Raw genomic sequence first — 27,408 nt, forward strand, 5'->3', positions numbered from 1 at the left:
AACCAACAGCAGGCACATGTGCCACTTCAAAGTGGAAACATAGCAATCAATCTTATTTTTTTCACACTGTACATCCTTGCAAATATTATTGATAAAGCTCTAAACAGTGGCATTATAACAAAACAAACCCTTTTCATGTAACATATGTGTTTAGCATTTCCTACATAGTGCAACGCTCAGTTGAGATCAAAATTCCCTTTTGTTGTTTCAGCAACAGCTCATCAGACACTGCCAAAAAAGTCAATAGCTGGCTATCACAGTTTATTTTCTCTTCTTCGATTTGTTTGTTTTGGGGAAGGTTTGCACTCCATCAAAATTAATCACTTTTTTTTTCATCTTGTTCTTATTTATTCTCATGGCTGGAGGTAGAATGTGCTGGTTGATGAGGGGCTGAAATGAACTGAGCCTTAGCCTTAGCCCTGGGGCCGGCGCATATCTTAGCATAAGTGATGGCTAACCAGAGGGCTAGAGCCTGGCTGAGAGCGCCCTCAGGACACCAAGTCTGACAGATCATGTATTTATAGGTCTGTTGAAAGACCTCTATTGTGTCCCACATAGCCTCAGAGCATGTCTGTCCTCTGTATTATAATAAAGCCGCTGGCCTTACCACTATGATGGATGGGTGGCCCTTGAATGGCGTGCTCCAGAATCATTAGAGCACTCCTTGTATGCAGGTCTGCCCATGTGAGAAGCTGGTGCAGGGGGAGGCTTGCTACTGTTGAGCAACACAGTATAGTTCAGACCTTTTAATCAAGGTAAGGTATCCCCTATTCATTCACACTTGAAGGTAGGGAGAAGGTAGGAATTAAAATAGTGAAGGAGGAGGCCAGTTTTCTGATGTTTTTGCTAAAGAATACATTTGCAATTATCTCAGCAGCTCAAAAGCCGCCGCAGGCTCTGTTAGCGTTGGATAGAATGTGGCACCTTCAGCATTTTGCATGAAGCTCCTACCAGTCGGTTTTTTACTGTTGCTAAAAAATTTACCAAAGCCAGCTTTCCTTTCTAGCTTCGATGAGCTGTACAGAATTGAGTAAACATTCTGAGCATGAAGGTATAATAGTATATGGTACAGTGTATGTATTGACAGATTTCTTTAGACAGACTGGAAAAAGAAAATCAGAAGTTGCTTGAATGTGTTACTGATAAAAACAAAACAGCTTGATTTTTTTCTGCCTAAAGCTTTAAAAGTAGACTGGTGTTGGAGCTGTTCCCCAATCTCATGTTCCTCTGTTACCTCTTGAGTTGAATACAAATGATTCCTTTTCAGTGTACAGTGTATGCCAATGGGCATGCAGCGACCATAGTCTAAAATTCTTCACTGAAAGCAAAACATAATTCAAGGCATGACTGATAAATAAATAATGGTAAGCATTGGTATGTTGTATAGTACAAACTTATAAACTCCCTACATGAAGGTTTGTCACACCTTGCTGCCCAGTCAGTGTTGGTTTAGCAAACCAAGACAATTCCATGCTACCAACTTTGGGAACAGTTTGGAGCTGACCCCTCCCTATTCCAACATGCCTGTGCCTGTAAACAAAGCAAGATCCATGAAGACATGGATGGCAGAGTTTGGTGTGGATGAACCTGACTGGCCTGCACAGAGTCCCGATCTTAACCCAATAGAACACCTTTAGGATGAATTTGCTATAAACATTCCTAAACCTTGGGGACAGCCTTCCCAGAGGAGTTTAAGCAGTTGTAACTGCAAATGGGGGACCCACATCATATGAACATGTATGGATTTGGAAAGGGATGCCACTTATGCACATATAGGACATTATTGACTGGTGTGTCACAATAAACAACGAAAAATCATCATTTTTAAAGATAAATACAGGAGTGCCACAGGGATCCATCCTTGACCCTCTACTCTTTACATTATACATTAATGACTTGCCAGAGTCTTGTCCAACAGCAGGTTTTCAGTTATATGCAGACAATGCAATAATTTATGTTCGTGGAAAGACTGTGCAAGCAGTTTCTAATGAACTGTCAGGACATCTACAAACTGTGTCAGTGTGGTTCCATAATGCAGGGTTGTCTCTGAATGTTAAAAAAAACTATGTCTGTCTGTTTCTCTTCTAGGACCAAGCCCATATCTCAGTTTTGTGCACTCCATGATCTTTTCCCATCTAAGTTACTGCATTAGTTCTTGGTCACAGGCCACAAGCACTACTATCAAGCCTCTTCAGATGATGTATAATAGAGCTATAAAAATCTTAGATAAAAAACCAATCAGGTCCCATCACTGTGTTAGCCTGAACAATTTAAAAATGCTAAATTTCGAGAACTTTGTGAAATTTGCTCAGTTAAAACTGGTTTACAAATACCTGCATGATAAGGCCCCTAAGGTTTTGAGTGACTGTGTAGTTCCTCTCGGAGCTGTGGGCTCAGTCACAAGAGGAGTGACCAGATGCAAAACTTCTTTCGGTCAATCAGCTTTCATTGTACAAGGCACCAAAACATGGAATACATTACCTGCAGAACTGAAGGGAGAGTCAAACTGGGTCCTTTTTAAAAATAAACTTAAAGACTTTTTATTGAGAGGTCAGTCATGTGGACATTAATAATCTAACTGACCTGATCTTATTTCTGTGATGTTTTAGTGTGTAATTTGTTCTGTTGTTTCTTGTGTACAGTCACTGTGTTTTGTGTAAAAGCCTAACTGGAGACAGGCATTGAGAATTAGCCTTAGTTAAAATGTTGTAGTGTGTGACATGATGTATGGAACATACTTGTCCCTATCAAATAAACAAATAAATAAAAAAAAATATGTGACTTATGGCAGTACAAGTACCAATACTATAATAGTTTCTGTAGGAAACTTGTGTTAACATGCATGTTTTTAATCTGTGAAAACCCACACAGACACAGGGAAACATACAAATTCCCAGCACGCCTACACAGCAGAGATGTGAAGCGACAACAGAAATGATATAGAAATATGGGTTCTTTAGCACTGTGCTGTCCAAACCAAACACTACAACATGGATATGTTTCATGCTACACTACAACACAGTGATCACTTTGAGGCCTTACATTCAGTTTTCCCACAATGCTGATAAGCTATTTTAAAAGAGTAGTTAACATGAAAGCCATTAAGCACTTAATGGGAGCTGGGGCAAAACCTGAACAACAAAAATAAATATACTATAAAGATGCACAAAACGGTTTGCTGAAGGTAATGAAGTAGATGTTGGTGTGAACAAAACAGCCACCTGTAGGTACAAAAAAAACAAGCAGCTGAGCTGTTGAGAAAGCTCTTAATCATGTCACTGACTCCGCATCACACTGATAACATCAAACCAAAATTATGAATATTTGTACCATACATATTTAAAGCTCTGAACTTCCATATCAATGAGTTTTTTGCAGCATGTTTTTTTCTCCCACACTGTTAACATGTGATCACTTCTGCATATTAAGGAATGGAAATGTTCTGAAAGCTGTACAAAAGTTTTGTATGCACTGTATACAAAATGACAATAAAAGTTTTCTAAGTCAGAAGGGCAAATGTATGTACAAAAAGTAAACCTGTACATGAAATTATGCTATTCTTTTTATAAAGTGTTTTTTTAAATGTTTTTTGTTGTTGGCCTTCATATAAATGTACTGGTGTGATAACGTAGTGTACCTTTGATTGGTTATTGGTATATGTCTATTTTGAATTTATAGCCACCCCTGGAGAAAACTTCACCAGCCGCCACTGGACTCTGAAGCCTTTCTTTAGACTGATAGATTTCAGTGGAACGCTCTAAAGTTTTTTTTTGCAATCAGAACACAGTGTATTGCCTTTTAAGACCTTTAAGCCTAATTCACAATCTCACACAGGTCCTATTTAAGAATTGCTGCAGGAACAGCATAAATAGGGTCTATGTGTGGATCTTGAAGCTTAATTTAATATTACAAACAACAGACTAATCTCAATTAGAATACTTATCAAGAGAAGCATTTGTGTTTTCATAGAGGCCTTAGGTATGTATATGTTAAAAAATTTAAAATAACATTTGAAACCTACATTATGGTTGTAACTAAAGAAGAAATGACGGAGTTGATACTGCCACTTGTGGCGTTCTCCTTGTTCTTGTAGCTCACGCTTGTACTTAATAAGGTTTTTCGTTTACTGTTTTCACCTGGAGTTGCCATTGGTGTATGAGTTGAGCTGGATGCCCGTCGCTTTAGAGTATCCACATAATCCATCTTGAATATAATGCTTTGCTTATGCTAGATTTGACGCATTTTACATGGAAATGCTTGAACAGCATTGGAAACTTCTGACTAGAAGTACCTTCAAGACAAATAGACTACAGGCCTACTGCTGTATCAGCGCTGAACCGCTGAGGTGTCAGTCTGATCATCAAACAATGTTTTAGTCATAGAAGGTTAAAATAAAAAGGCTATTTTAAAGATATTTTCCAGTTAAATACTTACAGAATTTATCTTTAAATAATAGTAGATGATATAACTTCTTTGTTGATTTGAAAAATTTAAGTGTAATGAAAAAAAGGAAATCCCTGAAAAATTGTTTTATCACAGTATTCTTTTCTATATCAAAAAGTCTACACAAATACGCTGGAGTCATGCTTAAAAGTGGGTGTTCTTATGAAGATAATGTTTGGGTTTAATCACTTCCCACCCCTGCTTTGCATGATTTTGTAATCGAATTGCATGTATGGTTGAATAAATCTCTTTAACAGCAGGTCCTGAATCTCCATGAGTCAGACAAAGTCATTTTGACATATCAATCTACCAGTGAGTGCCCATTTGAGGTGTTATTCTCCCAGCCACTGTCCATCTCAGTACACTTAAGACCTCTGTGATGGCATTCATCACACAAATGAACCAATTTTTCTCCTCGAAATAATGGGTAGTAATATGTGACCATTATATTATAATAAAGGTATTTATGAGCTTTCAATCTCTCGGGTTCACCATGAGATACCTTTGAAAATTTGAAATCAGCTCCTGAAGGCTGAGTGAGAGAGGGAGGGAGAGAGGAAAAGAAAGAGAAGTAGAAAGAGAGTGAGAGATGGCAAGGGAGAAATGTGGGAGTTGTGTTTTTTAGCTGTTTTGCCACAGGTTACATTTATAATTATCTTGCTAGCATAGGATGGCCATGAGGCATTTTCAATAAAGGTGGGAGGCACCTACCGTGCAAAATATTACCTACGGATCAACACAGGAATATGAGGGAAAGCTGCAAATAGTTTTACTAATTTCAGAGTACAGTTTAGAATTACATCCATACAGGTAAGATCAAAATGCTGTTTACATTGGCCTGTGTAGACTGATGCACTGGGATGATCTGAAGATGAGGTGAATGAATCTCAAGTCTGACCTTCACTAGTGGTAAAATGGCCTGTGCTTGGGCTGCACTGTAGCACAGTTTCCTTGCAGCAAGAAGGTCCTGGGTTCGATTACCAGCAGCTTTGCGTGACACTGTTTTTATTTTGTAAAAAGAAATGGATAAAGGATCTGCCTTAAGATGAGCTCTTCAGTATACTCGTTAAGACTTTAAGTCAGTGAGGCTTATGATAAACAATATAAACCAAATTAAATCTGATCTGTGGTAAACTTAGCAGAAAATTACCCATTTGTTGCAAATAAGCTTAGATTTACAGATTGCATTGAATATTTTGTACACTGTAAAGTATAACCTAGCAACAATCCTAACTGTTTTTTTGGCAATTTCTTTACTTGAAGCGATTTTCCCCACAAAATTATTAATGACACAGGAAGAGGCTGTAAGGAGCCAGGCTTGCTAAGGAGGAATCCTTTCACAACTTTTTATAGTTGTATTTTTTCCTGCAGTTGTAAACAAGATAAGATTTTGTGGGAACACAATTAAATCAATATTATGTTGTCAAGAATGCAGGTAAATAGACATGTTTTTCTGTAAACGAACAAGAAAAAACAATAGTGTAATAGCTTTCAGTTGATAATTATTTGAATTATTTTATCAAACAATTTTCCAAAAAAACAATGGTCCCTAGCCACATTTGTACGTCTGGCTTATAGCAGATATGTCCAAAGGAAATCTGGGTCAAAAAGGCCTAAAAGGTAGATGTATAGCATAAACTTTGTACAGTCAAAGAAAAGGGGAGATTTTGCCAAGGCGACAATGTCTGGGACTTCACTTTGAATTTTGGCCCTGTAGGAATATGTAGAAACACAACTGACAGTGCTTGCGTGGAGAAGTCGACTCTATTCAGTATAACAAAATAAAAAATGCCCTGCATTCAGTGATTTCGCCAGCATAAATCCTCCGAGGTAACAACCATATGGATTGCTTTACCTCTCTAATTGAGGTAATTACTTTAAATTACTTCTGTCATTCAAGAAGGGCCAACAAATAAAGGATTTGAACTAATGTGTGTCCAAAGAAAAAACCGCAAACAGACAACCTTACAACTTTAGCTAAGATTTATTTCACATTTTCTTCGCTACATTCCTCTTAAATCTAATTAGCGCAAGTGTTTCAGTAATATTAGAAATACTTTATATCCAACTTCATATCAATATGTGCTACAAATACAAGTCATCTCAGTTTGGATAGTACAATAAGCTTTTAATCTGTTCAGTCATGTCTGAGCCAAGAAGCTTGCTTTAAAAAGATTCAATGTAAAAAACACTAATACATACAATGAAAATGTACAGGTCATAAGTCTGAGAATAATTAAGATTCCAATAAAACAAGTCTTTAAGATTTTGAATGTTGTATGAATGTTAAAATTACCCTGTGAGGCAAATGGTGAGACAATATTTTACAAAAATATCTATTTTCACTGCTTTTGATGGCTATTCTTAATGAACCACCTTCAATGGTTATCCTGTGCATGCCACTTGTGAAAATGATGTTTTATTAACCTAGAGGCTGATAAAATGTCAGAGATTTTGCCAATTTAACAACTAAAGGTTATTTTTTGGAGAAGGTTAAAAATGTACGTGTCCAAAAAGCTAGTGAGACAACAAAAACAGTCACTGACGACAAGCTATGCAACACACTACTTCAGCAATAAAAGTCTTTTAATTTATATGAGTAAGTTAGAAATCAATTTTTTTTAACCTAATGTAGGTTCCAAGTTTTAAAACAAACTTTGTTTGGGGATCCAGCAAATATATATATAAATACTTTTTGAACTGGTGTATGGGGAACAAGACAATCACAAATGTCTTTGCAATCTCAAAGTTATCAAATGCCTTGTATCTTCGTATGGCAAAAATCTCCTGTTGCACTTCATTTTTATTCTCTATGTGGTTCTCAAGTGTAAGAAAACAGAAACATTAACAAGGAAATGAAGAAAAACAGAGTCCAGAAAGCTCTGCGGCACCCATTGCTTGGCTGCATCAGAAAAGTCTAGCACCCCCTGCTGCCCTGGAGGATTCTAGTCCAGCTGCTCTTGCTTTATCCTGTTTGAATTGGGTCCTCGCTGACTCGTCCTCCTCAACTCCCTCCTAAGGACATACTCGCTGAATTGGGATGAGTCCACGCCCCCACCGCAGGAACCAGCAATCTCAAAGCCGCGCTGTTGGAGACGCTCCAGAACCTGTAGATGAAGTAAAAAAATGGAAACGTTTTAGGTAAGAGTAAAACTCACAGGCATGAGTCATTTTAAGATGCTAAAACATGACTGTATTTTCTAACAGTCTATCCCCTCTGGAACAACTAAAGGACAAGAAAATGGCCAAAACACTTATGTTTCTACTTTAGCAGCAACTATACTGCTAATCAGCGTTGGATCTTAGTTGTGGCAACAATCATCTCATGATCGGAATCAGTATGAGAGTTTCACAAGACTTCACCAAACAAAGAGCTTCTCATATTGCCTCCTGTCTTCCTTTCATTGTTTTTCGTGTGTTTGTCTCTGGTTGTGTGTGTAGCGTTTCTGATCTTGCAGCCTTGCAGACATCTACAGACGTGTCCGGGGGGGCAGTAGGATCACATTCCATCGAAGAGGCCCCAGGGAGCAGTGAGGCTTTCTCTCTGCCACTTGGCTCAGTGTGGGCTGCCGAGCTAAACCTCCCCCTCCCCAGTCCTGCCCCAGGCCAAAGCCTCCGCCAAAACTACAAAGGTCCCCCTACTGCTGGCAGCTCTCTCTGCTCCCCTTCCTTCTCCCAGCCTCCCCCTACTCCCCTCCGCCTCCCTGCCTCCATTAGCTGCAGATACAGCATTCACCGCCGGCGTGCTTTAATAACCAAACAGGATTATGGGCCCTGCCTGGGGACAACCTGCCAGGGAGCGTGCTCACTCTCTTGCTTGCTCTCCACTACTCACACACTTCAGAGTCGGGTTTTTGTTTGTGTGTTTTTGGAAAGGAGGTGGAGATTTCACTTCCTCAGATGGAGACGCAGTCCAAATAAATGTAAAATCTTTTTTAAAATGTCTCTCTTCCATCAATTTTTGATGAGTGTTTCAGGCAATTACAATCAATGAATCAGTGGTATATCAATAAAAGAATAAAAAAGATAGTAATTGCCAAATCTGTGCTGCTTTAAGCAGAAGAGTTTGAGATTATATGATTTTTATAACATGTATATTTATAGTATGTTGTGGGGTCCTGAGGCCTATAAACATATTAAAACCATTTACTAATAAAGTATCTTAAAAGGTAGAACAAATAATGGGAGTCACAATGATGATTACTTTTAGGCATATCACAAACTATATAAAAATGGTTTAGCCCTATCCCTTAAACATATGTATAACATAAATCAAAAGTCCACTTCTTCTGATTATTTCTAGTAGTTATTTCCATTTACAATAATTTCTGAGCCAGCTTAGATAAAATTGGGCTTAAAAGTCTGTGCATGTTTTCCCTGTTAGCGTATCTGTAAGAGTCTTTGTTGGACTTAGTGATCAAAATTTCATAGCCCTCCAAAATCTACAAGTGTGCATCCAGGCTGTCAGTGCTGGAAGCATGCCGACTGTGGAGAGACCAGGAAAGCAAAACAGTAGCTGTGGATATAATTCAGTCCAACTCGTGTTTTTCCTGAGACTCTGGAGTAACAGTGGGGCACTGAGGCAGATATACATACTTTATTAACTGTTAAAAACAGATTTACATTCATTCAGGTCTGTATTAATAATCAGGCAGGAACTACTACTGCTTGCTTCAAAGTCGAGAAAGAGTTGAACTAGGATTAAAGAAAAAAACTCTATCTAACAACTTTGGAGGCTATGTCAAGATTAATATTCTAGTCAGATAGGAGGGAAGTACAGATTGTGGTAGATGTTCAGCGATCACTCGATAAATTGATCCTTTGATGAACTCATCAAAGAGCCCATTTCTCTGCAAGGCTTTACTTATGATTTGGTGAGATTAAAAAAGCTAAGTGTCTGCAAGATATCTTAACAGTAGATGAAAAGATGCAGAATGAACAGATCATCACCTTAGTTCACTGGACATAGATCTAACATGCAAACGTATCTATATACAAGTATAGTTATACACAAGTATAGGTGCTCGGGTTAACTTAAAAAGATAGAATCACTTCTAGTTAAAGAGATTAAAAACTTAGCAGTAAGAAAAGTGTCTGGTACCTGGACAGAGTTGAGGTGACAGTAGCCATTCAATGGGAAGCGTATGACATGGGTGGAGTCATGGTTCCATCCAGCATTGACAGAGTTGCACATGACATCACCAATTTCTGGGAAAACATCTTCGATCAGGGCCTTGTCGCCACTGAGGGTGATCCTCTCGCCCAGGTCGGGTGCAACGCGCACAACTAGGCATTCACAGGGTCGTGAGATCCGACCCAGCTCCTGGTCCTGGCGCCAGCGCTCCAACTCAGCAAGCATGGGCTGCAGCTGGAAGTATCGGGCCTCCTCATACAGCAGGCTGTAGTCCTGGTCAAAAAAAGTAGGAAGGGGTTCAGAAATTATATATTTTAGAACATTACCAGCAAAAATAACAAAAGAACCAGTGAGAAGATGCAAAAGATGCAGTGCAAAAGTGAAGAACTTTTTTCTTTTTCACCCCTCTTCAAGTGTTTCACTTATAAATACCAAATGTGAAAATGACCTCTGCCTGAACTTGAGCCTTTGCTTATTTTAACTGGCATACCTTCCACTGATTGAGTGGCGCTTTGGACAGTCTATCAGATTTTGTGCTTATTTGTTTTCTCCCAGGGCAAGTCTAGTAATTACTGGGTAAATCACACAAATGAGTAAAGAGAAGGAATGTTAATGTGTCATATACAGCGAGCAAGTCAGCGTCCATGGACATTTGGGAGGTGGACATATAAAGAGCTGCAAAAATCGGCAATAATAGAGTCAGTGCACTAATTCTTGTGAATAAAAGCTCTTTTTTTCCTGAAAAAAACAGGCAAGTAATAGCAAATGGGAATTAATTATCTCCCTTGACTTGGGGATGAACTCTATCAAATATATTTGTTTGGCTAGATCCTTGGACGGGTTTCCAACATCAGAACTGCCCTGACCTAAGTGTGCATTGTGCAGGTGTGCTGACAGGCTGATGGGACTTTACAGTTTTCTTAGAACGAACATGCACTCACTTTGAAGTCGTCTGGAATGAGAAGCTTGGACGTCCTGAGGAAGTTGAGAATGTAGCGGAACATGTGTCCATCCCTATCAATGAAGTAGTGCTGCTTCAGGCTGTCCAGGACTATGGGCTCTGTGCCATCAAAGAGACGACCAATTCTGCACAGAGAAAGGTGGGGTTGTGGGGGGAAAGGAAAGCAGGAAGGTAGTTGAAGGACAATATGTCCAGATTAGAAAAAATATGTATTTTACCTTTAAAAGCAAATATCCATAGACTTGTTGAAAACACATATTTGCAAAATGTATAATTGTTCTTTTTAAGTGAAAAAAACAACAACAAAAAGGGTAAATTAAAAGCATAGGAGGTCTGGAGAGGTCAGGGCAAGCTGGTGCTTTGTTCCCTGAGGCAGGGTGCCCGTCACCCTCGGGCCTTGTCTTAGGGCGACAGCACAGCCTCCCGGCCTCCAGATGGCTCCATGGCCTTTGGCTCTTTGCTGCTGCTGTGACAGCTGTCAGAATAACCAAGTTACTTTTGTCTGTGATCAGTGGCCTGCTCTCACAGTGCCTATAAATTGTTTACCTCTCTAACACATTTCCAAACAACGCGTGTGAGAATTGAGAGGATGTGCTGCGTTTTGTACCTTTCGTGATTAAAAACCAAATGACACCACATATTTTATACAACACAACCTCTTCCGAGTGCCTCTGTGAGATACATACATGATTTGAGGAGTTGTGACATTTGAGTGTCACATAATGACATTAAACATTAAAGGAGCTGACATTAAACTCCGAGACAATTACGGCACTGCCAAGCACATTTTGGCTTAAACACAACGCTCTCTGTTAAATGTTTTATGCCTCAGAAAGGCCAAAAATGTGGAGGCAGAACATCTCTCGCTTACTTTACGCAAAAAAACTTTTCATTCCTTTTAGATTTGGAGGAGGAAAGCAACTCACCTCGATTCAGGAAATTTAGTTAGGGTGGCCAGACTGCTGGTGTACATGTGGCCACCAACATCAATGTGCACAGGGGCATTGGACTTAGTGAGTTGTGCAGGAGTGGGGATGCCCTGGTTACTCAATGGAGACACTGGTGACCGGGTGATGATGGGTCTGGACATGCTGGAGCGATTATCCTGAAGACCCCATAAACACAGAAAAAAGATAACAGGGTGAATTCACTTCATAGGAATAAAATAAAACATCAGCTGCAATTTACAAGCCAGCTGTGTAAATACATTAGTTCGCAACTCTCTGGAGCCTAGGAGTAAAAAATAGAGTTTTTCTAACTGCAGGATACAGGAGCCTGACCTTGACCTGAATGTTGCCACTATCTTACAAGCATCTCTTCCTGTGGGCCATAATCTCCAAAACCAAATTAATTTGAAGCATCAGTCTCTCTCTCATGCAAGCGAGCAATAATGACTCTTGATCTGAATGCCATAATAGGATTTTGGGGGGCAAAAACTGTCTCACGTTAACCTACAAACACCATTAAGCAGACAATTTCTCCTAAATTTCTCAGAGCAGTTTTTTTTGTGTTATTAAAAAAAAAGTTAATTAAGTGGAAATGAAAATTAGAAAAGAGGGGGGAAAAAAATCGAGAAATGATTAATGAGGCTGAAAATAATAGGTTTAAAAGAAAAAAAAAAGTTCAATACCTACGTGCGCAGTTTTAAAATAACCGTGAAGAGCTTTTAAGAGAATTGAAACGCCAAAGTTCTGTTTTTCTCTGTTTTGTTTTACCTGTGCAGGCATCACTGTGGTTGGAGAGGAAGTCACCGAGTGGTCATTCTGCTTGAGAGACGCTGCAGGGACGGGCTCTCCTCTGACAGCGAACATCAGGGAGGGCTCCCTGCACTCCGCCGCTCGCATCGGCAGCCGCTTCAGCGACGCGTGCACCGCTTCATCCACGGAACTGATTGGACGCGGTCGCTTCTTCGCCTTCTGATGCGTTAGGTCCATGATATCCGTTTCGTCCATTACTTGCACTACTAATCTAGACGTTCTGGAGATCGGCTTTTCTTTTTTTTTCTTTTCTTTAAACTCGCCTCCTTAAATATGCGGAAAAGGGCGTAAAAAAAGCGACAGACCGGGAGGGAGAGCGGCGGCGCCGTGCCTGTCACACGGAGCGGCTTCTTTGCAGTGGCTGGGAGAAGTCAAAGCCCCCGACAACATTAGCATTGTAGCGCCTGCGGCTCTTTTTGGGCTGTCGCTGTTTCGGTGGCAGGTACGCGCGTCGCATTTTCAGCAAAGAACAGACGCTGCCTGCCTGCCGGAGCAGCTATGATGCGGTTCAGGGAAGTCCGGTGCGCGCTCACATCTGGACCTGCCACAGCTGGCCTTTGCCCCATTTGGAGCGGTGTGTGTGCCCTCCTCCCCTCATGCTTCTACTCCATTGTTCAGCAGCTGTTTAGTGCAGCCTCAGTCAAGATAACAGTCCCTAGATATAAAAAGCTTAAAGGAAGACAAAGCCAATAGTGGTGCCATCTGTAATGACCAACACCCCCACATAGTAACCTTACTAATTTTTTTAATCCAATTTATTATTGCTGTGTTTTATATTTGATTCCTATAAAGGATTAATATTTATGTTGAGAAAAAAAAACTTTAACAAAAAACTTGAGAAAATTTTCAGAAATCTTTATAAGGGTGGCCAGGCAATAACCACTGAACACTGAGAGGTGGCCGAAAGTGGATAGTTGCCAGAACCTCAGGGTCAAGCCAAAGATAAGACAAAATATACTTTCCTACAGCCTTTGCTAACAAATAGATGCATATATTTAAACATCCGTGCTTTCTAGATAAAAGGTATAGTGGATAAAATACTTTCAGGTTTGAGTTCTGGGTTTCCATTTTCATTACTTACCTACTTTTATCAGTAATCATTCTGCATAAAATTTATATTTACAAGTACTAATATCTACATAAATTGATTATTTAATATGTTTTTATTAAAAAAGTTATTTATCTATGATTTCCCAGAAGCCTTGCAGAGACACATCATTTTCTCTTTACCCCATACAACGCAAAATCCAGTTCTGAAAAGAGCATCAATTCGGTACTTATCATATTTATTGTTATTATATTGATGTGCATAATTAAGCACAGTGTTTTTGTTTTCAAGAAATTATGAATACATGAAACAATAGTAAGTAATAAATCAATATTACACTTGAGAATATTACAGCTGCCACCATGGTAGGGGTGGCCAATGATTGGCTAAGGGTGGCCATGGCCACCCCTGGTCCTCCATCTAGCTCCGCCCCTGAATATTTTTATATTTTTTGAGTAGGGGTTTCTGCGTAAATCTGGTCCTGGGCGCAGTGGCGCCACCAGGGGGGGTTGCACTATTCATAGGCCTATATATATAAATTTAACCCAAAATTACTAATAGTGTTCAAATATTTCGATTTCAAATTGTAATCATTTGGAAAATAAATCTAATCCTGATGAGGCAGGTACCTTCAGGCAAAATCTTAATTGAAAGTGGAATATTGAAATTTTTTTATACTTTTCTATATAATCCCTGGACAGGTTTGTTAATAACGTAGGCAAAACCTCATTATAAATAACAGAGTTGCATGTTTTTAGTTTCCCATTTTTTGCACAAGGCAGAGTATATTAATTTTTTTAAATCATAGTTGGATCACATGCATAATTCACTCACTTATCAGTTAATGCATTGCAGAAGTTTGAGCATTTAAGGCCTAACTGAATCTAAGTCGAAAATTTCGAAATATATCATCTTGTGGATCTGTCCTTAAATGTTTACTGCCTTGGATTAGTTTTCATGCATCCTAAGCCTATTTCAAAGTTTGTCACAAACATGGATATACTATTATAATTTTGTGTGATGAACTTACTCTTACCCTAATTTATGAAAGTCCAGTTGAAGTAAATTAATGGATAAACATATGAAAAGTTTAGCCCCCCCCCCCCCTTAAGTCAATATTGTATATTCAGCTATAGTGAGGGCATCATGTCTTTAGAGGTATTAGTTTACCAGCTGTTTTATCATTTATGCAAAATAGCTTAAGGTCAATCAGACTGAATGCAAAGTTGATCTATCTATACACATGTGACAGAAAATTAATCTGATGAAACATCAATAATCTAGACTGACAACTTTTTAACACGAGAAAAGATCTCGCAGCGCAAGTTGCTCATTTCCTCCAACATATTTTGACTTCCATCTTAACTTAATACCTGTATTCACAGAATCAAAAAAATTCCCGGCTCAAGATTGTGGTCATGACGACAATTTAAACACTTGTCAGTCACAATAAGCATAGTCTCTGAAATTTCTGCAAAATCCACCCATAACTTTGTTAGTTTGAAAACAGACAAACCAATGCCAACGAAAACACAACTTCCTTGGTGAAGGTAATATTTAGATTAAGTAAACTTTGTAATCAGTGAATAGCCATACGTATAGTAGTAGCCATTCAAAATTTCCCCACTTCCCTTGATGTGCCCTTGTCTGGTCCTTGACTAGTCCCCATTTAAGTCCTTTTTAAATGCCAATCTTTGTATTAAAATATTCTGTCATGATTTGTGGACATTATGATCTAAAGAGAAGCGCCTTCTCCTGGTCAGACCCTGTAATTCAGTGAAAGGGTGGAGTTAGAGTAAAAAAATTATGCATGCCCAGGAGAAGGCCAGTGACTGGAAGTTGGAGAGGATTTTGCTGCGAGCTGCAAGGAAGTGGCCTGTCATTCGGCTGGCTTTTGACTGAGAAGGGCCCTTTTGAATGGCTGCTACTGTATCAAATCACACATTCTAGCTGTAAATTCTTTCACTTGGTCAATCGTTTGCCCTTGCCCTGTTGTAACAAATGTTAACTTTGGTGTCCATGCTTGCAATAACAGGTTTTGCATTTAGCTAATAATCTGGGGTCCGAAAAAGAAAAGCATTTTTTTCACAATTTGCACAAAACCATATGCCTATAAGTCAGTTTTTAGCAAACTTTTTACCAACAAGCCAGACAATGTAGTCTTGTCATACATCCCATTTTAGCAGACCTTTCTATCTCTCAGTGAATGATCTGCATGTTTTTTACAGCTGACGAAAAAGTGATATGCAATATTACCACCCACATGCCTGGAGTCTGTGTAGCATTATTATTTGTGTCCAAGCAATAAAAAAATAAAGAAGAAGAAATCAACTGTTTGGTTCATTAGTGGTTATTTGTATACTTGTTTTCTTGTTTTTCTCTGTAGGCTGGCTAACAGTGCTCAGTTACAAAATCTTAACAAATCATGGTGCTAAACTAAATAGATTTTTTTATTACTTATTACTAAATTTTGACAATAGTTGCTTCTTAAATCACAAAATTCAATTCTTTAAACCTTTTTGACACTTTTGAAACCTTTTTGAATTATGTGAGATGTGAGGAGTTTTGAACTTTTGTGAACAAAAAGAGCATCCTCTGTCTTCAGACAAAAAAATAAAAATTCTGTTGGTTATAATGCCTACAGAAAGTATTCAGACCTCTTTAAAATTGTCCCTCTGTTTCATTGCAGTCATTTGCTGATAAATATATATTTTCTTTATTTCTCACTAATGTACACTCAGCACCCCATCTTGACAGAAAAAGAAAAGTCAGAAACCGAACATTTTGCAAATGTATTCAAAAAGGAAAGCTGAAATATCACATGGTCATAAATATTCAGACACTTTGCCGACACTCATTTAACTCAATGGACACTGGCAACCTGTCCAGGGTGTACCACGCATCTTGCACGACAGCTGGAGATAGGAACCAGCATCCCTTGCGACCCCGCTTGGGATAAGTGTGATGGAAGATGGATGGATGGATGGATGGATGGATGGATGGATGGATGGATGGATGGATGGATGGATGGATGTCCCATTCTTCTGGGGTCTGTTTCACAAAGCAGGTTTAACAAATTCAGATTCAAATTGATCTAGTCTAAAGTCAGGAAGTCTGAGTGTTCGGTTTTACAACAGCAGCTTTCCATTAGTTCAATCAATTTTAACTAGGTCCTCTCAGAGTTAAGCAGGTGCGCTATTATCAAAATCCATTATCAGTGGAGCACCGATTCGACGAGTCACTATGACGACAGGCAACAGGAAGTGTCGACTTCACCCCACTGGAACTAGAGATTTTAATGCAGAAATGAAAAAAAAAAAGAGAATATGTTTAAAAGACAGAGAAACAGCACTACAGCTACAAAGGAGAGGAAGGTGGCAAAGGGGAAGATTGTTGCTTGAATTAATGCGTACGTTTATATGAAGTGGACTATGGCAGGATGTTTTTACATTTATTAAAAGCCCTCCTCTCTGTTGTTCCATTTGTAGATAACTAAGATAAGATTCTTACTGATTAAAATCACACTCCTAGACAGAACAGTAATAATATATTTTCTAAATTACATTTTTGTGGCAGAAACTTAATTTTAGAAAGTAAAAAAAGTAAAATTCTACTAGAAAGAATTAAGTTTTATATATCTAGAAATGTTTACACATTTTAAGTGGCCATTCTGACATTTATCAGCTTGACTTTATGATATCTGAAAAACATAATACATATGCTGACCAGTAATATTAGGAATATGGAGATCTGAAATTAATTTATAGACATCCAGAATGTTTATTCCAGATGTGGAGAATGTCATTTTGTTTGAAATGGTCATTTATGGAAAGCAAGATTTTATTTTATTTTTTCAGATATCAGGGATACATATTCAGTAAAACTAGTACATATCAAAACGGCTTGCCAAAGTTGTTGTTACCGTGAAAATATTACAAGATTATTTCTTGAATGTTAGTAGATCAATGTATCTATTTAGGTGAAATCTTCAGGAAGCAGGTGAGGATGAAGAATAAAAAAAATGTTCTAATATATAGAACCTTTGGATCATCTCATGCAACCCTTAGTCTTCGCAGCCACGGTTCGGATGTTATTATCCCAATAGATGCCCGTTATAAGCAGCTATCAGTCCCATAGAATGGCTTCAGATTGTGAGAGTAGGCTCATTAGGTTGTTATCGGGTGAATAATAACTTAACCCGAAAGTAATTCCTTTCCTTTTGAAATTGAATCTATTTTTGTGTAATCTGAGAATAGTTTCAGTAGTTCTTCATGTACTGTATATATAACAAAATAAAAATAAAATGATTCGCAACTCGCTCAGATTAAACAAACCAAAAACAATTTCATGCCCTGTCAACTGAGTTGTAGAATCCTCTCCCTATAAATATTTATTTCTCTGTGAAAACTGTCGATCATTCTTTAATATGATCCTCGTCAAACGGACATGCAATGTTTGTTTTTAAAACCTAACATGTGTAATGGACCTAGTAAATGATATATAAATATTTTTTATGCAAAAAAACTATGACAAACATCTGACTAAATCAGGTAATAAAACAACGTGATTGGCTGTAAGGAGAGCGGAGACAGGACACTGAGTTTACTGAAGAAAACCTGCTCCCGACCAGGTTAGCTCTGGGGAGAATGTTACTACGGTGAATGAAGCAGAGGTTAAAAAAACTGTGGCAGAGCTCTATTGTTGCATTGGGGTGATGGGAGGAAGATCCACAAAGTCAACTATCATTGCAGACCTCTACCAGTTTTGGCTTTATGGCAGAAAAGAATCTACTCGGAGCAAGATATATGAGAGTCCATATTGAGTTTTCTAATATGATGATGACACAGTCATACAAGGTGGAGGTGTTTATCAGCTGCTGGGTAAGAACAACTGGTTGTAATTGTAGGAAAGATGAATGCTGCCAAGTAGAAAAATATCCTGGAAGATGACCTCTTGTAGAGTGCCCAGGGCCTCAGACTGGGCCGAAGGTTCACCTTCCAACAAGACAATGACCCAAAGTACACTTAAATAACAAAAGAGTGGCTTTACAACAACTCAGTGACCATTCCTGATTGACCCAGCCATAGCTCCGACTGAAACCCAATCAAGCATCTCTGGAAACACCTGAAAACAGCTTTCCACAATGCTCACCATCCAACCTGACAGAAGTGAAGAGGATCTGCAAGGAAGAATAGCAGAAGATCCCCAAATCCAGGTGGGAAAAACTTGTTGCATCATTTACTAAGACTCAGGGCAGTACTACTCAACCCTGAGACAAGGGTCTGAATAATTGTATTCAAGTTTTGCTTCTCTTTTTTTTCTGTAAGGATAGGGTGCTGAATGTACAACAACTAGAAATAAAAAAAAAAGTTTTTGTTTTTCGGAAATGGCTGCAATTCAAAAGGGGTCTGGATACTTTCCACCACCAAAAGCAGTATGACTTTGGTCCAGTCTAAATATTGTTTTTCTTATGCTTATATTAAGTAGCCCTATTAAACATTTTGCCCCCAAATTAATGCTTCATAAATCTCAGACCCATTTAAAGGAGTACTTACCCCATATATCATCTCTTTATGCTGGTAAACTGTAACAGTATGGTGCTGTCTATATTATTCCACGTCCAAGATATTATTTTGACAATTTCCTGCACATTTTCTGCAATCCTTTTTTTCTGAAATCCGTAGAAACTCTGTTTAGCACCTTCCCTTCAAAGGGGTTCCTGATTCTGATGACCTCACCAAGGAAAAATGGAGGTCAGCAGCTCTACCTTGGGCAGAGGTGGACAGCAGTGGTTTGCTTAAGGACTAACAATGAATAAAATAAAGGGATTTTTATATGATGCAAAATCTAAATAAATCACTTTCTTCTGCTTATAACATTAAGTATATTTAAACAAGATCAAATACCTTAAAGCTATTGGGAAAAAAACACATTTATTTTGTAAAGAAAAAAATAGATTGTACACAACATAGTACAGAAAGTAGTGTGTCTTGTCTTTCTATAATGATATGGCATTAATTTTGTGTACATGGGTAATACTGTAAGTCATAAAAGTAATCAGTTTCTGTTTATCAAGAACGTTTGGTTCGGGTTTTTATTGATGTTCTAATAAAAAAAAAAAACATATGTGGAAGGAGCAGCCATGTAGAATCTCTGAGGAAGTCAAACTGGTACAACTGAAGGCTGCTGGCATCTTTCACAGAACCTTCCTGTCTTCCCTCCATTTCCTGTGTCTCTGATGAAGACGGTGGGAAGAAATCCTCCACCTCATATGGCCGCTCCACTGCGAAATGATCACCTCTGTGATTACTTTGCTCACCATGTTTGTGTCACTGCAAGTGCCAGTGAACTGCCATCAAACACTTGGCCTGGGAGCACCCTTCAGGGGGAGAATTTCTAAATATTATATGTAGGTGGGTAAGGATTTGGAACAAAAAGAGTTGTACTTAACAGAATTCCCATTCAGTGTGGAACAATACAGTTAAAAAATTGGCCAGTACATGTATTTTATATTTGAACAAAAGATGATAAATTAATCCAGAATCATTTAAAGAATGTTAAATAGTACCTATATTTGGCATTTCGCTTGGATCTGATAAAGTCAATAAACCCTACCCTGGAAACATCAAATGCTTCTATAGAGTGTGCACAACACAGAGGTGTGCTAAATACGCAGTGTCCTGACCTGTAAAGAATGAAGAGAAAACTGTCTTTGGGTGTAAGATTCAGAAATTGCAGTGCTGCCCTTTGAAAGACATCCTGGACAGTGAGCCACATGAACATTTCCGCCGTAGTTTGTGCAAAAAGTATGCATTTTGTTATACTAGAGACACTGCATAACACCTCTAAGAAACAACCCTGCACCATTAAGATAGGGGGCTTAACCCTGGTCCTTAAGACCTTGTATGTTCATCTGCTCAACAGGGCTGTGGAGACCTGTTAGCCCCCCATTTACTTAAAGTCGAGAGTGTTTAGTCAGAGAAGAGCCCAAACAAACAGGACACTGGGTCCTCAGGAACAGGGTTAAATAACCCAAAATTAGGCAATATAAATCAGACCGAAAATCCTCCTGGGCCCCGTTTCCCCAAAAGTTGAATTCAGACATCCCAAGATAAGAGATAAAGCCAGACTCGACCTAGAGTGAGGAATGCATCCTGGCTTCATCAACTCCAGAAAAGCCAAGCCAGGCTCCACAGTTGCAACTACCTCAAACCAGGCATAACTAATGAAGCTAAATGCAGGTCCACAGCTTTCTTCAAGAGACCATGAGGTCGATCACAGATTCATTGATTCAGCAAAAAGAGCTGAACAAATAAAAGTCTAAACAACCTAAAATACACATTAAATAACCATTGTTCTTGACTGAAAACTTCATAATTTAAGGAGGAGCTTGTCATTTTTCTCAAATGAACAACTATTAACCTAAAACTAAACAGTGGAAGCCAATATGTTAATATACAATTTATAGATTTTTATTACATTTTTTTTCTTATCAATTTGTTCTCGCCAGAGTTGGCATGACTGCCATTACGCACAGAGATGAGATCCCTAGACCCCTTTTGATACCATATGCTGGTATGGTTGTCCCTGGGTTCCTCCTAATGCAGGACAATGCAAGGCCTCTTGTGGCTGGAGGGTGTTAACAGTTCCTGCAAGATGAAGGTATTGAAGCTATAGACTGGCCCACTCGTACCCCAGACCTGAATCCCACCAACCTGTTAAAACACTGAATATCCAGAAGTTGGCAGATACTTTACTTCAGATCTGGGAAGAGATCCTTCAGGATACCATCTGCCACCTCATCAGGAGCATGACAAGGCATTGTAGGAAGATCACACAGGCATGTGGAGGCCACACACAATACTGAGCCTAATTCTGACCTGTTTTAAGGGCATTAGATTAAAGTTGTATCAGCATGCAGTGTGTTTTTCCACTTGAATTTTTTGGGGGCCTTTAAATCCACAACTCCATCAGTAAAAAAATTGATTTCCATTGATGATTTTTCTGTGATTTTGTTTTGTCAGCGCATTCAATTTTGTACAGACCAAAGTATTCATTGATAATATTTCACTTAGATCTAGGATGTGTTATTTGAGTGTTCCCTTTATATTTTTTGAGCAGTGTAAATTCAGCTGGTCATATACTCTGGCCCACGGTCTAGCCACAGTACATAGAGGGAAGGTTTGCCAGAGCCCACAAATGATCTTTAGAAGAAATCATTGGTTTCTGTCAATGCTGACTAAGCAGATACAGCAACCAATAAGCCTGGTTGTTAGCCTGTTCGGGAGCAGGCTAGGTGCAAAGAATAAATTAGAGTGGTAACTCTACTACTACTGTGAAGTTGTGGCTTAATTTGGCCAGATATTCGGAATATAGTATATATCCAAGACTTGGTTTTGAAAAATAGGGTGCTGAATTTTTTTTTCTAGTACTTTTTCTGAAATGAATTGGAACAGTATGAACACTCAGTGTGAAAAGACATCCTTCAATACAAAGTAATATTGTATCACAAGCAATGATAATGCATAAAACCAAACCACAACAAGCAAAACTGCAGTTAAAACAACTTTCACAGGCTTCTCCTGGCTGATTTTTTTCCCCTCCTTACAGAAAATGCAGAAAAAACACAATTTTTAATAATATTCAGATTAAAATTAATTAGTTCAACCACTGGCCTTAAAACATCCACATTCCTCCCTCTCATTGGCAGTGTGGGTTTCACACCTAGCTACCCAATTAGCAATTAAGCTTGCCTTTGAGTGTAGGCCTCCAATGCGGTGTGTGATCCTCGTTTGATTTGCATGCCACTTGTGCACGCGCTGATAAGCGCAGGCAGCAGCCATACATAGTTTTAAAATTCAACTCCAGAATCCCTCGCAGAAGGCAAGGGGGCCTGCAGGGCAGAAAGAGAGAGAAATCACATGGCTGCTCTTCAAAAGGGGACCTGTGTAAGGCAGCCGGCAAAGTGCGTGGGATCACACTCAGAATGCAGGTAATTTGTTCCCTGACTAATTTGTGGAGATGGTGGAGTGTGTGTGTGCGGAAGTGAGTGTGTGCCTGTGGAGAGTAAGTTCTGAAAACAGCTCAGTGGAATTGGATTTCCTCAAAGCCTTGTCATCGCAAAGGTGGATTGAGTGTAAAATCTGTGAGGCATTATGGAAAATTGCAGAGGAGAAAGAAGAAGGAGAGAAAAAGAACTGGCGGTTGGGTGGGTGTCAGGTGGGGGTTGAAGAAATTAGTTCCTATATCACAAAAACAGTTGAAAATCATGTAAAGCAACATGTAGTGGACTTTTCGTGAACAAACGTCTGCAACACAATGGTCACATCTAACTTAAAGACAGTCAAGAGATCAGACGCTTATTAGAATTCATCAACAGATTAAATATCATAAATGATAAATGGCCTGTACTTATATAGCGCTTTTTCAAGTCAGGAGACTTGACCAAAGCGCTTTACACTACATTCTGTCATTCACCCATTCACGCACACACTCACACACTGATGGTGGCAAGCTACATTGTAGCCACATCCATCAGCAATTACCTATGTGCAGAGGACAGTGGCCAAAGTAGTGCCATCTCTACCTGTTGACATCTAGATCTGTCTTGTTTATGAAACTTCTAAAAGATACCTGCATCAAAAAAAAGTACAAACCCTTAATGTATATTATGCAGCAAAACCTCTTTCCTAAAGAGCAAAAACAGCTGCTAATGTATTGCAGTCCAATGGATCCTAAAGACCTCTGGCATTGTTTTCTTACAATGTCGAAGTTGTAGCAAAATACCTCAGCACAGTACAGTATGTTTGATTGGGATGGATTAAAAGCACACATGCTGCACTGTGTCATTTGTATCCCCTTGCCCTTGAAAATGCTGTGCATCACAACTTTTCCTTCCATTCAACTCTCAAATATGTTTAAATACAGCCCACTGAAATTTAAAGCTACAATTCTTCTCAATTTAATGTAAAAAATATAACACCTTTCTTGTGAATCTACACAATAAACAGTATGGGTTTACCTATTTGAACTGAAATAATGGACTAAATCCATGTTTTAATTACATTCTCATGGCTCAAGATCTATGTTTATATTCTGAAGATATTTGAAAGTTCTAGGAAGAAATATCTGAACTGCAGAATGATAAAGGGTATCCAGTAATAATGCTGCCTTTCAGAAGCTACATGAACTTTTTAGTCATTTCTCAAACAATGCAGTTTGTCTCTGTTTTTGACATATCACACAACACGTAATTAGCATTTCAGAACAGAGCATTAACATTCAGTTGAGGCACGGCAGACCAGTATTTACATAATCTGGATGGGCTGTCTCTGCTCTGTTGCCTGTAGCCATCTGCTTAAAATGTCCACACACACTCACAGTTTACAGACTTTAGGCTCACTTTTTAGTCAGAGCCTGTTGTAAAGGGAGCAAAAATAACAGGTAGCAAAGCATCATAACAACATGGCCTGAGGAGATTTTGAAGCTTGGTTTACTGGTCATTTTGGATGGGTTCTAGCAGAGCAATGATAGCAACACATGTAGAGAAGAGGTTTCTTCTGTGATGGCATATCAAATCAAGCTCTTAGGTTTCATAAATGTTTGTGTTGCAATTTCTAGTTTTTAAATATTTTTAATAGTTGCACGGAAATTTGGCAGACCACTTATGTTTACATTCATTTTAAAAATTGAAGTACTTATTAAGAAAGCAACTTAGAAATGAGATGGTAAGATGGAAAATAATTAAACTTAACTCCCACAAAGTTTCTGATTTGATGATGATTTAAATAGGACCGCTCTGATCATTTCTTTTATTTCAAAATATTTATGGAAATTTATGGATCTAGAAGAGCTGTGCAAAAGCATGACATCATAGGTAAAGCAGTCTACTCAGTGCTGCAGGCTACTGCAGACTGTGCTGCATGGTCACCGGCACAGAGCAAATTGTCCCAGGGCACAGGCATGGCAGACATGAAGTATAGGTCAAAGGTTTACATACATATAGGGATTGGCATGAACGTCTGCATTAGTTTTTCCTTTAGCATAAATTAGGTACTTTTCTTTTTTCGAGGTTGACTGAGAATAAAATCTAAAACCTCATTGATCTTTAAAGATAAGAAACTAATACATTGGAATGTATTTATAGATTTTTTAATTATGTACAGGGTGTTTAAATATACATGGAAGCTCAAATCTATGGATTCCAATCACATGAAATTCCCCTAAGCAATTTGGTACTTTATCATAAGACTCAGGGTCATTAATGAGGCCTCTGGTGTAATTCTGGCTAAATACTTGACCACTTAAGAACCTGTTGCTCCCTTAAATCAGTTTGTTTTCCTAGTTTGAGCCCAGAGTTAAAGCTAAATGTACACATTTTAAAACAGGGTTGAATAGCACATTTATCACCTCAGATTTTAAACAGCTATCTGAGAAGATGAGTCTGTCAACTCAAAGTCTCACAATTGTACCTTTGGACGTTGTAACTGGGTGTCATCGATTTGAAATAATCCAAATTGGCACCTTCTTATTCCGTTGGTAGATTAGAAATGTTGCCAGGAATAGTTTAACATATGTTTGCTGTTAACATGTACTTTTAGCTTAAATTGGGGCATCTTTTGTCTAATTTTTGACCCTCCACTAAAGACATAGAGTATATATACATTTATTATTCCACAGTGGGAAAATTCAGGTGTGACAGTGAAAAAAACAATAGACAGAAAATACATGACTTGCACACAAAGCTAGATAAACACAAGTAATTTATTTTCACAATATTCCCTTTCAAACATCAGAACTACTACTTTAAACTTCTAGAACGGGCCCTTCCTCCTAGAATAGGCTCCCAAAGGCTACTGTAAAACCTCCGCCATGATCTCCACCAAACTTAGATATAAAACCTTTTGTGAATTCTGTGAATGTAACAACACACCTACGCTCAGGCCTATATCTTTTGGATTCAGAGAAATTCCCTAATAAATGAACCAAAATTATTGTTTTTTAAAATCTCTAGATTTGGTTGTTCTATAATCAGTCAATCTCTATAAAAAGTTATCAAAATTTTTCATTAAAAGAACTTAATATCTACCAAAATCCAATTGTGTGAAGCCTGTATTTAAACTTTTAACCAGAACCAAACATAAAATAAAATGACAGCATAGGAATGAGAGGCGAGATTATGGGAAACAGTTTAGAAACAGCGCCATCAGGTGATTGGTCCAGATAAGCCACCATCTCAGCCTCATAAATATTACCACTCTAAACTTTTTCTTTCTTTTTTCCCACTAGAAGTGAATTAAGATTTTAGGTAATAAAATTTTAATCGTCCTATTATTCCTGTACTGTTTTAGAATCTATGTTTTAAAAGCTCTATAGATATATAGTTTGCTCACTTATTTTACATGAGTATGAGTAGCATAAGTGGTATTTGAAATTGCAAAGTGTATATTGTATTATTTAGTCACAGCATTTGCTGATGAGAACCCTGGAGCTGATTACGCAGAGCGCGATCAAAAAGCCAACCCAGAGAAATAAAAAAGAAAAAACTCTTATATTTGCCCTTCTTCGCATAATTGCATATCTATTAATGTTGCTTTTGCTCGCTGTTCATGAATGATTTACATATTCTGCATTGACGTTTGTATCCTGTCATACTGAATAAGAATTACGCCTGCGGCGAAATTACTCCACAATGGCGTCTTTCATTTTGCGATCTGGGCAGTCAGGAAATGGAAATGTTTCACGACTGGGAGGGGGAAAAAATAAGTTCAAATGTCGTTTTTTAAAACGAGGAATAAACTGCGCTTAAATAAGTTGAGAGCAACTTGTAAAGAAGTAGCAGTGACAAGGAGGAAGAGCGGGGATGTTGTCGGGAGCTGAGGCGCGCTAGGAGCGAATTCACGCGTTGGATCATAAACGGGACGTTTTGGAAAAACGAGAGAGCACCGATAAATCTTTGCTGCTTCATTTATGGCCGTTATTCTAATGAATCCGTCGCCCTTCAACCTCGGAACAAAAGCCAGGAAGTGGTTAAATATTCCTTTAGCACTAGTGCGGTTCGATAGCTTGGCACATGCGTAAAAGCTGCTGCGCCTCGATGTCCCAGTCCACCCAGCCACAGAAATACCAGCAAACAGAAATAAATCTTCCCTTACCTGAAACATGAAGTGGTTTTTGTCAACCTTTTTTCCCCTCTCTCCTCCGATTTGGCCTGAGATCTGCCTCTCCTCCTACACCAGCGAGAAATGCAATAGCTTGACTAAGGTAGACAGAACAAAATACAGCGAATACTTTGCTCCAGGGCTCCCGAAACCCCTCAAGGCAAAGATCAGGATACAATTAGCTCATGTCTCTGCCCCCCAGTCTAAACCGATATGCAGAATCAAACTGCCAACAAATAGAAAAGAAACAAGACAGTGAAAGTGCATTTATATTTTCTTCAAATGTTCTTATAAATCATAAAATATATATATTTTCCCCTGTATTTACAACAGCTTCACCCCCTGCCTCTAACTTCCCTATTGCCTCCTCCCTGCAGAGAAGCTGATTTTAATCGTTATGATTAGTTTTGATGTAACGCTCCCCTGGGCGATTTCTACAAATGGATGGAGTGTTTCTTTGCCAGAGAGGAAAAGCAGGAGATGAAGATAATTATATAGATTGCTAGTGGAGTAGCCTACTTTGATTTTCCGACCCCCACTTCTTCCCTTCAACATCAAACCTATCTACTTTTACTTTTTTCCCCCCTGTGCCAAATAGATACAGTGCAGCAGCAGGCAACTTGTTGATTAGTACAGCACATTAAATTAATGGAATGTGGTTTATGACATTTTTAGTCCCCTATAAACCTCTCCTTTGCAATCCTTTCAGCCGCTTTCCTCCTCCTGGACAGCCTCCAGATGACGTAGTTGTATAAATAAGTACTTGCAGCTTGCCTTGCCTCAATCAAGACTGAATCAGTGCCCGAGGGTGATGTGCGAGCTCATTTCAAATGTTCAACCATGCATGATTTCAGGAAGATTGAGGCACTTCTGAAGCTTTTACTGCAGGGATGGACACATTAAAA

General features: G+C 38.7%; 1 protein-coding gene across 2 annotated transcripts; it reads right to left on the reverse strand.

The window, feature by feature from the left end:
* Nucleotides 1–6,408: 6,408 nt before the first annotated feature.
* Nucleotides 6,409–26,724, reverse strand: kctd1 (potassium channel tetramerization domain containing 1). 2 transcript variants are annotated; one of them, XM_038303873.1, is made up of 5 exons: nucleotides 26,498–26,724; nucleotides 11,465–11,643; nucleotides 10,519–10,663; nucleotides 9,545–9,850; nucleotides 6,409–7,550 (listed from the first exon to the last, which is right to left on the reverse strand). In XM_038303873.1, the coding sequence occupies exons 1-5, from the start codon at nucleotides 26,504–26,506 to the stop codon at nucleotides 7,389–7,391; spliced, it is 801 nt and encodes a 266-aa protein (XP_038159801.1). In that variant the 5' UTR covers nucleotides 26,507–26,724; the 3' UTR covers nucleotides 6,409–7,388. The 2 variants fall into 2 exon arrangements, with proteins under 2 accessions (XP_038159801.1, XP_038159800.1); XM_038303872.1 differs by lacking the exon at nucleotides 26,498–26,724 and adding an exon at nucleotides 12,254–12,906.
* Nucleotides 26,725–27,408: the final 684 nt, after the last annotated feature.

Source organism: Cyprinodon tularosa, unplaced genomic scaffold, assembly GCF_016077235.1.
Source record: "Cyprinodon tularosa strain WSP-4 unplaced genomic scaffold, ASM1607723v1 ctg52, whole genome shotgun sequence".
Taxonomy (NCBI): Eukaryota; Metazoa; Chordata; class Actinopteri; order Cyprinodontiformes; family Cyprinodontidae; genus Cyprinodon; species Cyprinodon tularosa.

Coding starts and splice junctions, on each gene's coding strand:
- kctd1 (XM_038303872.1), bottom strand. CDS start 12,490: ATGGACGAAACGGATATCATGGACCTAACGCATCAGAAGGCGAAGAAG. Junction 11,644..12,253: donor CCACAGTGATGCCTGCACAG/GTAAAACAAAAC, acceptor TGGGGTCTTCAG/GATAATCGCTCCAGCATGTC. Junction 9,851..10,518: donor TCATTCCAGACGACTTCAAA/GTGAGTGCATGT, acceptor TTTTTTGACCAG/GACTACAGCCTGCTGTATGA.